The sequence below is a fragment of the Chiloscyllium plagiosum genome, unplaced genomic scaffold, assembly GCF_037043375.1.
Source record: "Chiloscyllium plagiosum isolate Xiang-an unplaced genomic scaffold, Cpla_swu_hap1 HiC_scaffold_5, whole genome shotgun sequence".
Classification (NCBI taxonomy): Eukaryota; Metazoa; Chordata; class Chondrichthyes; order Orectolobiformes; family Hemiscylliidae; genus Chiloscyllium; species Chiloscyllium plagiosum.
The window spans coordinates 136,918,826-136,935,767 of record NW_028270143.1 but is presented as its reverse complement, the minus strand read 5'-3'; the positions used below and the strand labels follow the sequence as shown (position 1 = coordinate 136,935,767).

The following is a 16,942-nucleotide window of genomic DNA, read 5'->3' as shown; positions in this document are numbered from 1 at the left end:
TCGATGAACTTTCCTTATTCATAAAGTTAGAAGTGGGGATGTTGCCAATGATTGTGCAATGTTCAGCACCACTCACAACTCCTCAGAGACTGAAGCAGTCCGTGTTCAAATGCAACAAGATCTAAATAATATCTAGCCTTGAGTTGACAACTGGCAAGTAATATTTGTACCATACAAATGCCAGCAATGACCATCTCTCTAATCACTGCCCCTACACATTCAATGGTTGCCATCACTGAATCCCCCACTATTAACATCTAGAGGGTCACTGTTGATCAGAAGCTCAACTGAACTCAGAGGCTACAAGAGCAGGTCAGAGGCTAGGAACCCTGCAGCGAGTAACTCCGCTCCTAATTCCCCAAAGCTTGTCCACCTACAAGGCACAAGTCAGGAGTGTGATGGAATACTCTCCACTTGCCTGGATGGGTACAGCCCCAACAACTCTCAAGAGTCCAGGACAAAGCAACCCCCACTTGATTGGCACCACCACATCCACAAACATCACCCCCTCCATTATTAACGCTGAGTAGCTGTAGTGTGTACTATTTGCAAGGTTCACTGCAGATGTTTAGCACCTTCAACACTTACAACCATTTCCATCTAGAAAGACAAGGGCAGCAGGTACATGAGAGCAATATCATCTGCAAGTTCACCTCCAAACCACTCACCGTTTTGACATGGAAATAGATCACCATTCCTTTAGTGTCGCATTGTGAGTCAACGTATTGCACGTGGACTGCAGCAGTTTAAGAAGGCAACTCAGCACCACATTCTCAAAGGCAACTAGGGATGGGACAATAAATGCTAGCCAGTCAATGATGCCTACCTCCCATTTTTAAAAACAATTCAAAGAATATTGACCAATTAGCAAGTTTTGAGAGGATTTGTAGCTCGAGTTGAGGTTCTGGATATAAGCTTGCTTGCTAAGCTGGAAGGTTCATTTTCAGACATTTCATCACCATACTAGGTAACATCGGTGAGCCTCCAGGGAAGCAATCGTGTTAGTGACCCACTTTCTATTTATGTTTAGGTTTCCTTGGGTTGGTGATGTCATTTCCTGTTCTTTTTCTCAGCAGGTGGTAAATGGGTTCCAAATCAATGTGTTTGTTGATAGAGTTCCGGGTGGAATGCCATGCGTCTAGGAATTCTCGTGTGTGTCTCTGTTTGGCTTGTCCTAGGATGGATGTGTTGTCCCTGTCGAAGTGGTGTCCTTCCTCATCTGTGTGTAAGGATGCTAGTGAGAGAGGGTCATGTCTTTTTGTGGCTAGTTGGTGTTTATGTATCCTGGTGGCTAGTTTTGAGGTTTTTTGATTAGATTCCCTACAGTGTGAAAATAGGCCCTTTGGCCCAACAAGTCCACACTAACCCTCCCTGACTGCACTGTGGGGGGGGGGGGTCCCTACACTCTCTCTGACAGCAGTGTGCGGGGGGGGGGGGGGCTACACCTTCCCTGACAGCATTGTGGGGGGAGGTCCCTTCACCCTCCCTGACTGCACTGTGGGGGGGGGTTCCCTCCAACCTCCCTGACAGCACTGGGGAGGTGGGGGGCTCCCTACACCTTCCCTGACAGCAATGTTGGGGGGGTGGGGTCCTACACCCTCCTTGACAGCACTGTTGGGGGGGGGGGGGGTCCCTCCACCCTCCCTGACAGCACTGGAGGAGGGGGTTCCCTCCACCCTCCACCCTCCCTGACAGCACTGGAGGAGGGGGTCCCTTCATCCTCCACCCTCCCTGACAGCACTGTGGGGGTCCCTCTACCCTCCCTGACTGCACGGCGGGGTGGTCTCTACACCCTCCCTGACTGCACGGTTTGGGATGGGGGGGAGGGGAGAGTCCCTACACCCTCCCCCCTCCCTGATAGCACTGTGTGGGGTCCCTACACCCTCCCTGACTGCACGGTTTGGGGGGGGGGGGGAGAGTCCCTACACCCTCCCTGACTGCACTGGGGGGGGGGCGGTCCCTTCACCCTCCCCCCCCCCCCCTGATAGCACTGTGGGGGTCCCTACACCCTCCCTGATGCCTACTTTGTTTCCTGAATATTATGTGCAATCTGTATATTTTAAGCTGTCAGCACTCCCCCACCCCACCCCACCCCATAAACCATTAGCTTCCATATTATCTTTTTTATATTGAATACAATTTGGAAATCCAAACATGCTTTTATCAACTGGTTCTCCTTATCTAACATTCAGGTTACATACTCCCACAAGAATAAATTTGCCAAACACAATTGCCCTTTCATAAAACCATAATCACTTGGAACATCCTGAGATCTTCTATAACCTTTTGTGTTCGTAGAATCCCTACAGTGTAGAAGCAGAACATTTGACCCACTGAGTCTACTCCCATTCTCCAAAGAGCATCCCACCCAGACTCCTGTCCCCTAGTACCTTCCTGCTTGCTGTCATACACTGGGCTCCAGTCTCCTCCCACCACCCTCTGTCTCCTGTCACAAAAGCCAGTTTTGGATCCACTTTGCCAAGTTTCATCGAATCCCTACAAAGTAGAAACAGGCCGGTTGGTCCTACAAGTCCACACTGACCCTCTGAAGAGTATCCCACCCAGACCCATTCCTATTACTCTACATTTAACCCTGACTAATTCACCTAACCTACACATCCCTGAACACTATGGGCAATTCATCATGGCCAATTCACCTGCCCTGCACATTTTTGGACTGTGGGAGGAAACCCACACAGATACGGGGAGAATGTACAAACTCCACACAGACAGTCGCCTGAGGCGGGAATCAAACCTGGGTCCCTGGCACTGTGAGGTAGCAGTGCTAACCACTGGGCCACCATGCCACCCCCTGTTATCCTGGATTCCATGAGCTTTTACCTTCTTCATCAGTTTCCCATGTGAGACCTTGTCAAAGGCCTTGCTGAAATCTGTATAAACTCCAATAGCTGCGCTACACATCCTCTGTCTCTGCTGCTGTGTCTTTTAGAACCTGTAGCTATACCCCATAACGTCCTGGGGATTTGATGGATTTTAAGCCTTTAATTTTTTTGCAGTACTTTTACTCTGCCGCTAACTCTTACCTGGACTTCTCACTTGTATTAGCTTTGAGGTTGCTTTCTATTTCTGGAATGTAAGTTGTGTCTGTAACCACTGGGAAGACAGACAGAATGTATTCATTCTATGTGTCTGCAATTTCTTCATTGCCCAAAATCTCTCCTATTTCTGCTTCTATGTTAGTTTAGCTTTTCTCTTTGATATAGTTGTAAAAGCTTTCACAATTTGGTTTTAATATTCCTAGCTAGTTTACTCTTTGGATTCATATAGCACTGAAACGGCCCCTCGGCCCACCAAGTCTGCACTGACATAACTAATCCCAATTTCCTGCACTTGTATATATCTTTGAATGTTGTGATATTTTAACTGTTCATCCAAATATTTCTGCCCTTTCACCAATATTTCGATGGTCCTCAGCTAACCTGTAAAACACTTCCAATCCTAAGACTTGCTCATATTCTTTTCAATGTTCTATAAGCCCCATCTTACGATCTCACTGACTTTATCTCACTGTCCGCAGATGATATGATTAAGAAGAAACAGCTCCACGCTCCCACTGCATTCCATCAGACGCATGGTTATTTAGTGAACAGAGTAAATGAAAATCCGAGTGTGCAGGAATTGTGCAGCACACAACAGCAGAGTATCGATGCTCGGCAAATCACAGCCGTGAGTAACTGTACCTCATCTTACTCCAATCCCCCACCATTCCCCATTTCCTTCTCTGCTCCTATTCCCTATCTATCCACACTATACTCTGTATGTTTAACCCCGTGGAAACTCTTGCTCGGCATGGTAGTGTCCCCACTTCTGAGCCAGGAGGCCTATGTCAAGTCCTAACAACTCTAGAGGTGTGTCATAACATCTCTGAACAAGTTGATGAGAAAATATATGTTTAACACTGGTTTTGGATACCTCTTGCACTGAATTCTGTTTCTGTTATGCTTGGCTCAACAGGGCCTTTCCAACTCAGAATCACATGGCATCAAGTCAGCTCCTGTTGGCAGAAGCCGCCCGGCTTCCCACTATCACCAGACAGCTGTCAACAACATCCTAACCAGGAAGGAAGCTGGGCAGCGAGGTTTGGGAATGACTGTATCCTGTGCTCCACTGGTGAGTATCAGTGGATACAGCATCATTATGGATCAACCCCACTGACCTACAGTCTGCTCACTGCCCAGGATCAATCACAGGAAATAGAAGCTGGAGTTTAGCTCATCAGGCCATTCGGTAGAATTATGGATGCTTTGGGGCATCAGCTCCACTTTCCTGCCAAATCCCCATGTCTTCAGTTTCCTGAGACACTAAAAATCTGTCTCTCCCAGCCTTAAACATATTCAACAGTAGACACACCACAACCATGTGGGACAGAAAATTCCAAAGATCCACAACCTTATGACTGAAGTGATTTCTTCTCCCCTCATTCTCACCTTTCACCTCAGCGACCTGCCTCTCTATGGGGCTTTTGTCCGAAACATCGATTTTCCTGCTTCTCGGATGCTGCCTGACCTGCTGTGCTCTTCCAGCACCACTCTAATTTGAACAAAGGACTGAGATCTTTGACTGGCAGTAGGGCTTTTCTGAGCAGGCTGATACGTTCCTTCAGTTTATTCAGTGGCTATAAGATCAGATCAGAGGCTAGGAACCCTGCAGCGAGTAACTCAGCTCCTAATTCCCCAAAGCCTGTCCACCACCTACAAGGCACAAGTCAGGAGTGTGATGGAATACTCCCCACTTGCCTGGATGGGGGCAGCTCCAGCAACACTCAAGAAGCTTGACACCATCCAGGGCAAAGCAACCGCTTGATTGGCACCACATCCACAAGCATCCACTCCCTACACCACCGACACTCAGTAGCAGCAGTTTTGTTCTATCTGCAAGATACACTGCAGAAACTCACCAAAGATCCTCAGACAGCACCTTATAAACCCACAACTGCTTCATCTAGAAGGACAAGGGGCAGCGGATACATGGGAACACCACTTTGTGCAAGTTCCCTTCCAAGCCATTCACCATCCTAGTCATAGAGCCATCCTGACTTGGAAATATATACCAGTTCCTTCAGTGTCGCTGGGTCAAAATCCTGAAATTCCCTCCCTCAGGGTATTGTGGCTCAACCTATAGCACATGGACTGCAGCGGTTCAAGAAGGCAGCTCACCCCCACCTTCTCAAAGGCATTACTCTAAATATAGAACAAAGTTAGGAAAAAGTCTTAAAACATCCAACTGAAACAAAGTTTCAATCAATTCCCGAACACCACTACTTTATAGTGGTTCTGATTCTGCAAGTTCTTTTTTGTGAACTGTGAAATCTTGCTACATGAGCATATACACAACTGTGAGCTTAGACTTTCTCGTCTTCTAATAATCTGCAGATTTCTACCCAGCATGCTTGGTCTGAAAGTTGCACAATCCTGAGGTTTCCTAAGCTAAGATCAATCCTTGGCTATCCTGAATCAAACCAAGGTAATGGCCCTCAATGTTAATTTCACCGCCTTAAACCACCACAGTTAAAACAATCTTCCACTAATACGCCAGGCCATCTGTTCTCTGATACATGTTTATCAGGTTTCTGTTTGAGAAGGACTGTCTGACCTGGTTATTTAGTTTTTGAAACCCTTCAGAAATTTGGTGGAGCCCATATGCCCCTATTTTAAACTCCAGACTTTCTAAATTATATCAATGTGTATAAAGTCAAAGACCTTTCATAATGCTATGTATGTAAGTCTTTGTATCTGTTCTATCTATCTCTAAAGAAGGAAACTGTAAAACTATGCAAATTTAGGATGTACATTTTAGCTACATTTTATGATTTAGAGTGGGGGAACCAGGTGTAGTGTGTCAAAGTTCGCAGATGACATTAAAATGAGTGGTAAAGCAAAATGTGCAGAGGACACAAAGTCTGCAGAGGGATATAGATAGGTTAGGTGAGTGGACAAGGGTCTGTCAGCTGGAGTACAGTGTTGGTAAATGTGAGGTCATCCATTTTGGTCAGAATAACAGCAAAATGGACTATTATTTAAATGGTGAAAAGTTGCAGCATGCTGCTGTGCAGAGGGAGCTGGGAATCCTTGTGCATGAATCACAATAAGGTGGTTTGCAGGTACAGCAGGTAATTAGGAAGGCAAATAGAATATTGTGGAGAAAGTGAGGTCTGCAGATGCTGGAGATCAGAGCTGGAAATGTGTTGCTGGAAAAGCGCAGCAGGTCAGGCAGCATCCAGGGAACAGGAGAATCGACGTTTCGGGCATAAGCCCTTCTTCTGCTAGAGAGATTAAAGATTAAAAACAGGGAGGTTATGCTGCAGCTGTACAAGGTGCTGGTGAGGCCACACCTGGGGTACTGTGTACAGATTTGGTCTCTTTACTTGAGAAAGGATGTACTGGCACTGGAGGGGGTGCAGAGGAGGTTCAGTAGGTTGATTCCAGAGTTGAGGGGTTGGCTTAAGAGGTGAGTTTGAGTTGATTTTGGCTATGTTCATTGGAATCTGAAAGAATGAGGGAATGATCTTGTAGAAACATATAAAATTATGAAGGGAATAGACAAGACAGAAGCAGAGAGGTTGTTTCCACTGGTGGGTGAAACTAGATCTGGGGGACATGGCCTCACAATAAGGGGGAGCAGATCTTGGACTGAGCTGAGAAGGAACGTCTTCACCCAGAGGGTTGTGAATCTGTGGAATTGCCTGCCCAGTGAAGCAGCTGAAGCTTCCTGATTGAATGTTTTTAAGGCGAAGATAGGTCGGTTTTTGAACATTAAGGGAATTAAGGGTTACGGTGAGAAGGCAGGTAAGTGGAGCTGAGGCCACAGAAAGATCAGCCATGATCTGATTGAATGATGGAGCAGGCTCGAAGGGCTGGATGATCTACTCCTGCTCCGAGTTCCTATGGTCTTATGTTTTTCCCTCTCCCAGTCCCAGTTGGACCCCACACTAGGCTTAGTGTCTTGTGCAAGATGGAGGACGGGAAAATTTCTGGCTGTAAGAGCTGCTCCTTTTTTTTTTTGAGATATTTTAGGTGTTGGAGGTGATTTCCTCGAATTCCAGGAGCAGCAATTCCTGTTTTATTTACTGTTGCATTGTTTTGGAACTTTGGAAAACAAAGTCAAAACAACAGCAATTTTAAAAGGGAGAAGAGCAGACAAAGGAAGCATGTGGTGAGGACAGTGCAGGAGACAGAGAGAGAGAGAGAGAGAGAACCTGCACAGTTACTGCCTTTGCTGTTTGAATTCGTGTATCGCTGGACATCGGAGTGCATCTGGGAAAATTAACAAACAGTGAATATCACAACTAATCTTGGAGGAACTGTTGGGCGAAGTTCGCAGCACAGAATCAGATAAGTTAATTGTTGTTTTAAGTCTGTCCAAGAGAAAGGCTGCAGTAGTGAGTATAGTGGATTCTTTCTTGATTATATGTTTTTGGAGATAAGTCTCTCGATTAAACTTAAAATATAAGCTATAGCTATTAATTTAACCTGGGGCAGTGTTTGTAGAGGAATAAGACGATGTTATTTTCTGGGTCTGTAGATTGTGAAGGAGCAAAAATGGCCTTTGCAGTAATATGCACTTCTTGTCAGATGTGGGAGTTTAAAGAGAGTTTAAGGGTTACTGCGGATTATATCTGCCATAAATGCTGTTGGATGCGAATCTTTTCAGATTGAGTGGATCGGTTGGAGAGACAGATAGAAGCGATGAGGAATTTGCAACAGCAACAGTATGTGATGGATGGCAATTATAGGAAGGGGGAGAAGTCTCAGATACAGTCACATAGATGGGTTAACTCCAGGAAGGGTAAGAGGGGTAGGCAGCTAGTTCAGGAGTCTTTTGTGGATATACCCATTTCAAACAGGTATGCTGTTTTGGAAAATGTAGGGGGTGATGGATTCTCAGGGGAACATAGCACGAACAGCCAAGTTTCTGGTATTGAGACTGGCTCTAATGCAACGAGGCGTACGTCGGCTTCCAAGAGATCAATTGTGTTAGGGGATTCTGTAGTCTGAGGTACAGACAAACGTTTCTGTGGCCAGCAGAGAAAAAGCAGAATGGTGTGTTGTTTCCCTGGTGCCAGGATCAAGGATGTCTCAGAGAGGGTGCAGAATGTTCTTACGGGGGAGAGGGGCCAGCAGGAGGTCATTGTCCACATTGGAACCAACGACATTGGAAGGGAAAAGGTTGAGATTCTGAAGGGAGACTACAGAGAGTTAGGCAGAAATTTAAAAAGGAGGTCCTCGAGAGTAGTAATATCTGGATTACTCCCAGTGCTATGAGCTAGTGAGGGCAGGAATAGGAGGATAGAGCAGATGAATGCATGGCTGGGGAGCTGGTGTATGAGAGAAGGATTCTCATTTTTGGATCATTGGAATCTCTTTTGGGGAAGAAGTGACCTGTACAAGAAGGACGGATTGCACCTAAATTGGAAGGGGACTAATATACTCAGAGTAGTAAGGATATGGAATGCTTTGCCTGCATCAATAGTAGATTCGCCAAGTTTAAGTGCATTTAAGTCGTCATTGGACAGGCATATGGACGTACATGGAATAGTGTAGGTGGGATGGGCTTCAGATTAGCATGACAGGGCGGTGCAACATCGAGGGCCGAAGGCCCTGTACTGCGCTGTAGTGTTCTATACTGGCAGGGAAATTTGCTAGAACTGCTTGGGAAGATTTAAACAAGTAAGATGGGGAGGTGGGACTCAGAGAGATAGTGAGGAAAGAGATCGATCTGAGACGGGTACAGCTGAGAACAGAAGTGAGTCAAACAGTCAGGGCAGGCAGGGACAAGGTAGGTCTAATAAATTAAACTGCATTTATTTCAATGCAAGGGGCCTAACAGGGAAGGCAGATGAACTCAGGGAATGGTTAGGAACATGGGACTGGGATATCATAGCAATTATAGAAACATGGCTGAGGGATGGGCAGGACTGGCAGCTTAATGTTCCAGGATACAAATGCTACAGGAAGGATAGAAAGGGAGGCAAAAGAGGAAGGGGAGTGGCATTTTTGATCAGGGATAGGATTACAGCTGTGCTGAGGGAGGATATTCCTGGAAATACATCCAGGGAAGTTATTTGGGTGGAACTGAGAAATAAGAAAGGGATGATCACCTTATTGGGATTGTATTATAGACCCCCTAATAGTCAGAGGGAAATTGTGAAACAAACTTGTAAGGAGATCCCAGCTATCTGTAAGAATAATAGGGTGGTTATGGTGGGGAATTTTAACTTTCCAAACATCGACTGGGACTGCCATAGTGTTAAAGGTTTAGATGGAGAGGAATTTGTTAAGTGTGTACAAGACAATTTTCTGATTCAGTATGTGGATGTACCTACTAGAGAAGGTGCAAAACTTGACCTACTCTTGGGAAATAAGGCAGGGCAGGTGACTGAGGTGTCAGTGGGGGAGCACTTTGGGGCCAGTGACCATAATTCTATTCGTTTTAAAATAGTGATGGAAAAGGATAGACCAGATCTAAAAGTTGAAGTTCTAAATTGGAGAAAGGCCAATTTTGACGGGATTAGGCAAGAACTTTCAAAAGCTGATTGGGGGGCAGATGTTCGCAGGTAAAGGGACGGCTGGAAAATGGGAAGCCTTCAGAAATGAGATAACAAGAATCCAGAGAAAGTATATTCCTGTCAGGGTGAAAGGGAGGCTGGTAGGTATAGGGAATGCTGGATGACTAAAGAAATTGAGGGTTTGGTTAAGAAGGAAGCATGTGTCAGATATAGACAGGATAGATCGAGTGAATCCATAGAAGAGTATAAAGGACAGGAGGAGTATACTTAAGAGGGAAATCAGGAGGGCAAAAAGGGGAGATGAGATAGCTTTGGCAAATAGAATTAAGGAGAATCCAAAGGGCTTTTACAAATATTTAAGGACAATATTTAAGGGAGAGAATAGGGCCCCTCAAAGATCAGCAAGGCAGCCTTTGTGTGGAGCCACAGAAAATGGGGGAGATACTAAATGAATATTTTGCATCAGTATTTACTGTGGAAAAGGATATAGAAGATATAGACTGTAGGGAAATAGATGGTGACACCTTGCAAAATGTCCAGATTACAGAGGAGGAAGTGCTGAATGTCTTGAAATCCCCAGGACCTGATCAGGTGTACCTGAGAACTCTGTGGGAAGCTAGAGAAGTGATTACTGGGCCTCTTGCTGAGATATTTGTATCAACGATAGTCACAGGTGAGGTGCTGGAAGGTTGGAGGTTGGGAAACGTGGTGTCACTGTTTAAGAAGGGTGGTAAAGACAAGCCAGGGAACTATAGAACAGTGAGCCTGACCTCGGTGGCGGGCAAGTTGTTGGAGGGAATCCTGAGGGACAGGATGTACATGTATTTGGAAAGGCAAGGACTGATTAGGGATAGTCAGCATGGCTTTGTGCGTGGGAAATCATGTCTCACAAACTTTATTGAGTTTTTTGAATAAGTAACAAAGAAGATTGATGAGGGATGTCATCTATATGGACTTCAGTAAGGTGTTCGACCAGGTTCCCCTTGGGAGACTGGTTAGCAAGGTTAGATCTCATGGAATACAGGGAGAACTAGCCATTTGGATACAGAACTGGCTCAAAGGTAGAAGACAGAGGGTGGTGGTGGAGGGTTGTTTTTCAGACTGTGACCATGGAGTGCCACAAAGATCGGTGCTGGGCCCTCGACTTTTTGTCATTTACATAAATGATTTGGATGCGAGCATAAGAGGTACAGTTAGTAAGTTTGCAGATGACACCAAAATTGGAGGTGTAGTGGACAGCGAAGAGGGTTACCTCAGATTACAACAGGATCTGGGCCAATGGCTGAGAAGTAGCAGATGGAGTTTAATTCAGATAAATGCGAGGTGCTGCATTTTGGGAAAGCAAATCTTCTCAGGACTTATACACTTAATGGTAAGGTCCTAGGGAGTGTTGCTGAACAAAGAGCCCTTGGAGTGCAGGTTCATAGCTCCTTGAAAGTGGAGTCGCAGGTAGATAGGATAGTGAAGAAGGCGTTTGGTATGCTTTCCTTTATCAGTCAGAGTATTGAGTACAGGAGTTGGGAGGTCATGTTGCGGCTGTACAGGACATTGGTTAGGCCACTGTGGGAATATTGCGTGCAATTCTGGTGTCCTTCCTATCGGAAAGATGTTGTGAAACTTGAAAGGGTTCAGAAAAGATTTACAAGGATGTTGCCAGGGTTGGAAGATCTGAGCTACAGGGAGAGGCTGAATAGGCTGGGGCTGTTTTCCCTGGTGTGTCGGAGGCTGAGGGGTGACCTTATAGAGGTTTACAAAATTATGAGGTGCATGGATAGGATAAATAGACGAAGTCTTCTTCCTGGGATTGGGGAATCCAGAACTAGAGGGCATAGGTTTAGGGTGAGAGGGGAAAGATATAAAAGAGACCTAAGGGGCAACTTTTTCACGCAGAGGGTGGTACGTGTATGGAATGAGCTGCCAGAGGATGTGGTGGAGGCTGGTACAATTGCAACATTTAAAAGGCATTTGGATGGGTATATGAATAGGAAGGATTTGGAGGGATATAGGCCGGGTGCTGGCAGGTGGGACTAGATTGGGTTGGGATATCTGGTCGGCATGGACAGATTGGACCGAAGGGTCTGTTTCCGTGCTGTACATCTCTGTGACTCTATGACACAGTGGCAGTCTTGCCACATTTTGGCAGATGATCTGAGTTCAAGTCTTAGTTCCCCTAGAGTCTGTCAGGACATGTCTGAACAAGTTGATTCATGTTTTTGAAAGCTGCGATGAGATCAAGGGTTAATGGAATAGGACTTGAGGCAACATGAGGAGCTGTTTGGTCACATGGAGGTTAAACATGGATATAAATGGCCTGGGTTCCATGTGTTCACTGTTCACAGCTTTTCTCACCTGAATTTGATTATATTGTGATATAGATATGTGGCTGAAAATGAATATTTACATGTACATGTAAATTTGCATTCTGCTGTTCAAGGGTTTAACATCATTGATTGGTGAGACAGTGGTTTGGATCAGCACTGATGACTGGTCATCTCTTTCTGCTTGTCTTGTTCTCTCACTCGCTCTGTCTCTCCTGTGTCTCTCTCTTGCCTTGCTATCTCTCCCCTCTCCTTCCCTCCCACTCTCTCTCCCTGTCTCGGTGCCTCTTTCTCTCTCTGTCTCTGACTCTCCTCACTCACTCTCTCTATTTCCTGTTGCCTTCACCTCTGTCTCCCTGTCTCTTGGTCTCTATTTCTCCTCTCTCTCTCTCTCTCTCTGGCCACAGGTGCTGCCTGTATCGCAGTTTGTGTATCTGCCTGTACTATTATGGGTTTTGATAGGGTCAAGTGCCCTGAGCTATGTTTTGTGAAATACTTTGGGAGAATGCTTGTCCTTGGAGCACTTGAGTTGTATTCCTGTTTTGCAGAATCCGAGGCCACAGTCACAAGCACGAGAGAGCCGCCCCTTTAAGAAGATGTTCCAGACGATGTCGAATATGGAAACAGCAGGGAATCCAAAAGCTGCTTGGGGCAGCTATTGCCAGACCTATGGGGTTATCAGTCAAACTGGGCTAGATAAACTGCATAACCTGCAGATCCAAAATAAGCCGTAGCTACCCAGGACAGCACAGGTCAGACAGTGCACGGGGTGGGGTGCACCAATAGGGAACCTGCGCAGGAGTTATACAAGAATCAGCTGTCGGCAATCATCCAGTCCAGTAGCTATTGGCATACACTTTCAGCTGGGAATGTTCCACAAGTGCCAAAACCATTAGTACATCAGCACCTGATCAGAGAAAAATGACCTTTTAATGTGAATGATTAACTCTATGCAATCAGCCATGTGGAGAAACTGGTACCTTGTTCCACTGATGAGGATCCCACCGTGTGATGATCTCTCCATTAGCCTGTCCTCTCATTACAACCTGCAGAGTTGGATACACATCGCAGCTCTGTCTGCTGCTCTCTGACACACACTCTGTCTTGAATAGTCCTGTGAAAGTGCCTTTAGGGTATGAGATGGGATTGTCATCGTAGGGGAAGCTGGAGTTGGGTGGGGACTTTGTCTGTGTCTGGGGCCTGTGGTTCAAACTGGAATTCCTTCCCAGCCTGAGTCCAGGATTGAGTGGGCTTGACTCCCGCCTTGAATTGTTGATGGCCTTTCCTCAGTTCTCCAACCAATCTCACCCAGGGGTTTGACTCCACTAAAGAACTTGGTTTTAACTGTTTGTGATTCCCGTTTTCTGGAAATATTTGCTTGGGGAATGTTTGATAATTGACCACAAATCTTTTGTTAAAATGAATATCTGTAGCTATGTCAAAACTGTCAGTGATTTTTCTAGATGTTTTAATAAAGACACAACAAATTTCTCTGTTTCTTTATTCGAATGTTATTCTCAACTCCAAAGCACGACAGCTGATAGAGTAACACACACTGCGCCAATCTAGTCAGTGTGCCTCGATAGCATCGACCTGGGAGAAGCAGTGAGTACATGACAGTGCAGCACTCCGTCAGCACTGACCCTCTGACAGTGCGGCACTCCCTCCGTTGTCCCGTTTTGCTGGGCCTACCAGTTGGACATCAAGCCATTCTTGCAGTCGTCACAAAAATTAGTCTTTATGGAAGTACACAAGTTTCCCCCTATTATTTCTGGCTTTTTAGTCCCAGGTTAAAAAAGCACAAATTAGGTTCTGTGTTTAACAAGAATTTCAATCTGTTGCAAAGAAATGCAAAGCTGCCCTGGTTTCACCAGATGAGAGGGCCATAAGAGACAATTGGTGTAGGTTTTGCCTGAGAGTCGTACAGCTCAGGCAATGTTGAGAGGGAGGGTGTTTCATGGTGATCTTAGCTGCTGTGAGAATTAAACCCAAAGTTAGTATCATTTTGTATTAGAGAGAAACTATGCAGCTAACTGAGCTAAACCTTCTGAAGAGAAAGCTGAATGCTAGAGTTAGAGGTTGCGAGATCACCATGATCATTTCACTGGTAGAGCGTCCTTGATTAATTACTAGTTCTTATGCAACTCGACTAGTTAAAACACTAACCGCCTTACCAAACTCTCCTTGTACACGTGCATACACACACACGCAAGGCACTGGTGTAGTTGGTCATTAAAAACTCAGAAGGAAGGTCCCTGCTCTGTATCTGTTGCGATTGCTCTAGTGATTCTTTTCCCCTGACCTGTTTGTCCTCAATCTCTCTCTCCCAGGTATATACACTGGCTTACTGGAGGCATTCAATAACTGGTTGCAACATGAATTTGACTGGGACAATACTACCATTATAGGGCAAGCGAAACAAAGAACAGCCAGGGAATTCCTAGAAGCATGGCACTCATCCACAAACTCCATCAACAAACACATCGACCTGGACCCAATATACCGGCCACTACAGCGGACAGCTGAAACTGACAACCGGAAGCGGCAGGGACAGGCCACTATAAACACCGGAGGAAACACCACAGAAGCGCTTCACAGGAGGCTCCCAAGCACTGAGAATGTCGCCTAGACAGGGGACGAAACGTTTGCAACAAAAATTTCCAGCTCGGCGAACAGAACCACAACAACGAGCACCCGAGCTACAAATCTTCTCACAAACTTTGACAATATTTCTATTGAATAAAGGGAACTATGGAGCTATGAGGGAGGAGCTGGCCAAAGTTCAATGGTGCAATACCTTAGCAGGGATGGCAGTGGAGGAACAATGGTGGATATTTCTGGGTATAATGCAGAAGTTGCAGGATCAGTTCATTCCAAAAAGGAAGAAAGATCCTAAGAGGAGGCAGGGCTGGCTGACGAGGGAAGTTAAGAAACATATAAAGTTAAAAGAGAAAAAGTATAACATAGCAAGGATAAGTGGGAAAACGGAGGACTGGGAAGTTTTTAAAGAACAACAGAGGATTACTAAGAAGGAAATACGCAGAGAAAAAATGAGGTACGAAGGTAAACTGGCCAATAATATAAAGGAGGATAGTAAAAGCTTTTTTAGGGATGTGAAAGGCAAAAAAATGGTTAAGACTAAAATTGGGCCCTTGAAGATAGAAACAGGGGAATATGTTGCGGGGAACAGAGAAATGGCAGAGGAATTAAATGGGTACTTCAGATCTGTGTTCACTGGGGAAGACACAAGCAATCACCCTGAGGTAACAGTGGCTGAAGGACCTGAACTTAAGGGAATTTATATTTGCCAGGAATTGGTGTTGGCGAGACTGTTAGGTCTGAAGGTTGATAAGTCCCCGGGGCCTGATGGTCTACATCCCAGGGTACTGAAGGAGGTGGCTCGGGAAATCGTGGATTCGTTGGTGATTATTTTCCAGACCTCGATAGATTCGGGATCAGTTCCTGAGGATTGGAGGGTGGCTAATGTTATACCACTTTTTAAGAAAGGTGGGAGAGAGAAAGCAGGAAATTATAGACCAGTTAGTCTGACCTCAGTGGTGGGAAAGATGCTGGAGTCTATTATAAAGGATGAAATTACGACACATCTGGATAGCAGTAACAGGATAGGACAGAGTCAGCATGGATTTATGAAGGGGAAATCATGCTTGACTAATCTTCTGGATTTTTTTGAGGATGTAACTCTGAAGATGGACAAGGGAGATCCAGTAGATGTAGTGTACCTGGACTTTCAGAAAGCTTTTGATAAAGTTCCACATAGGAGGTTAGTGAGCAAAATTAGGGTGCATGGTATTGGGGGCAAAGTACTAACTTGGATTGAAAGTTGGTTGGCTGACAGGAAACAAAGGGTAGTGATAAACGGTTCCATTTCGGAATGGCAGGCAGTGACCAGTGGAGTACCGCAGGGATCAGTGCTGGGACTGCAGCTTTTTACAATATACATTAATGATATAGAAGATGATATTAATAGTAACATTAGCAAATTTGCTGATGATACTAAGTTGGGTGGCAGGGTGAAATGTGATGAGGATGTTAGGAGATTACAGGGTGACCTGGACAGGTGAGTGGTCAGATGCATGGCAGATGCAGTTTAATGTGGATAAATGTATGGTTATCCACTTTGGTGGCAAGAATAGGAAGGCAGATTACTACCTAAATGGAATCAATTTAGGTAAAGGGGCAGTACAGAGAGATCTGGGTGTTCTTGTACACCAGTCAATGAAGGTAAGCATGCAGGTACAGCAGGTAGTGAAGAAGGCTAATAGCATGCTGGCCTTCATAACAAGAGGGATTGAGTATAGAAGCAAAGAGGTGCTTCTGCACTGTACAGGGCCCTGGTGAGACCACACCTGGAGTACTGTGTGCAGTTCTGGTCTCCAAATTTGAGGAAAGACATTCTGGCTATTGAGGGAGTGCAGCGTAGGTTCACGAGGTCAATTCCTGGAATGGCGGGACTACCTTACACTGAAAGACTGGAGCGACTGGGCTTGTATACCCTTGAGTTTAGAAGACTGAGAGGGGATCTGATTGAGACATATAAGATTATTAAAGGATTGGACACTCTGGCGGCAGGAAACATGTTTCCGTTGATGGGTGAGTGCCGAACCAGAGGACACAGCTTAAAAATACGGGATAGACCATTTAGGACAGAGATGAGGAGAAACGTCTTCACCCAGAGAGTGGTGGCTGTGTGGAATGCTCTGCCCCAGAGGGCAGTGGAGGCCCAGTCTCTGGATTCATTTAAGAAAGAGTTGGATAGAGCTCTCAAGGATAGTGGAATCAAGGGTTATGGAGATAAGGCAGGAACAGGATACTGATTAAGGATGATCAGCCATGATCATATTGAATGGTGGTGCAGGCTCGAAGGGCAGAATGGCCTACTCCTGCACCTATTGTCTATTGTCTTCCCCGCCTCTCCCAACTATCTGAATGTTAGCTCAGTTTGCTGGACAGCTAGTTTACAATGCAGAGTGATAGCAGCAGCTTGGCTTCAATTTCTGCACCAGCTAAGGTTACCGGGATTCTCCTCTCAGACTGACAGCACAGAATCAGACCCTTCGGTCCAACCCATCCACCCCGA

General features: G+C 45.6%; 1 protein-coding gene across 3 annotated transcripts in view; it reads left to right on the top strand.

Moving 5' to 3' along the window:
• The window catches only part of mapk15 (mitogen-activated protein kinase 15), a 78,645-nt gene extending 65,310 nt beyond the window's left edge, over positions 1–13,335 (top strand). For all 3 annotated transcript variants that reach the window (XM_087987753.1, XM_087987751.1, XM_087987752.1), the window contains 3 exons: positions 3,539–3,687; positions 3,976–4,131; positions 12,393–13,335. In XM_087987753.1, the coding sequence (XP_087843879.1) occupies positions 3,539–3,687; positions 3,976–4,131; positions 12,393–12,578 (491 nt within the window). In that variant the 3' untranslated portion in view covers positions 12,579–13,335. The remainder of the gene's footprint in view (positions 1–3,538; positions 3,688–3,975; positions 4,132–12,392) is intronic.
• The last annotated feature ends 3,607 nt before the right edge of the window (positions 13,336–16,942 follow it).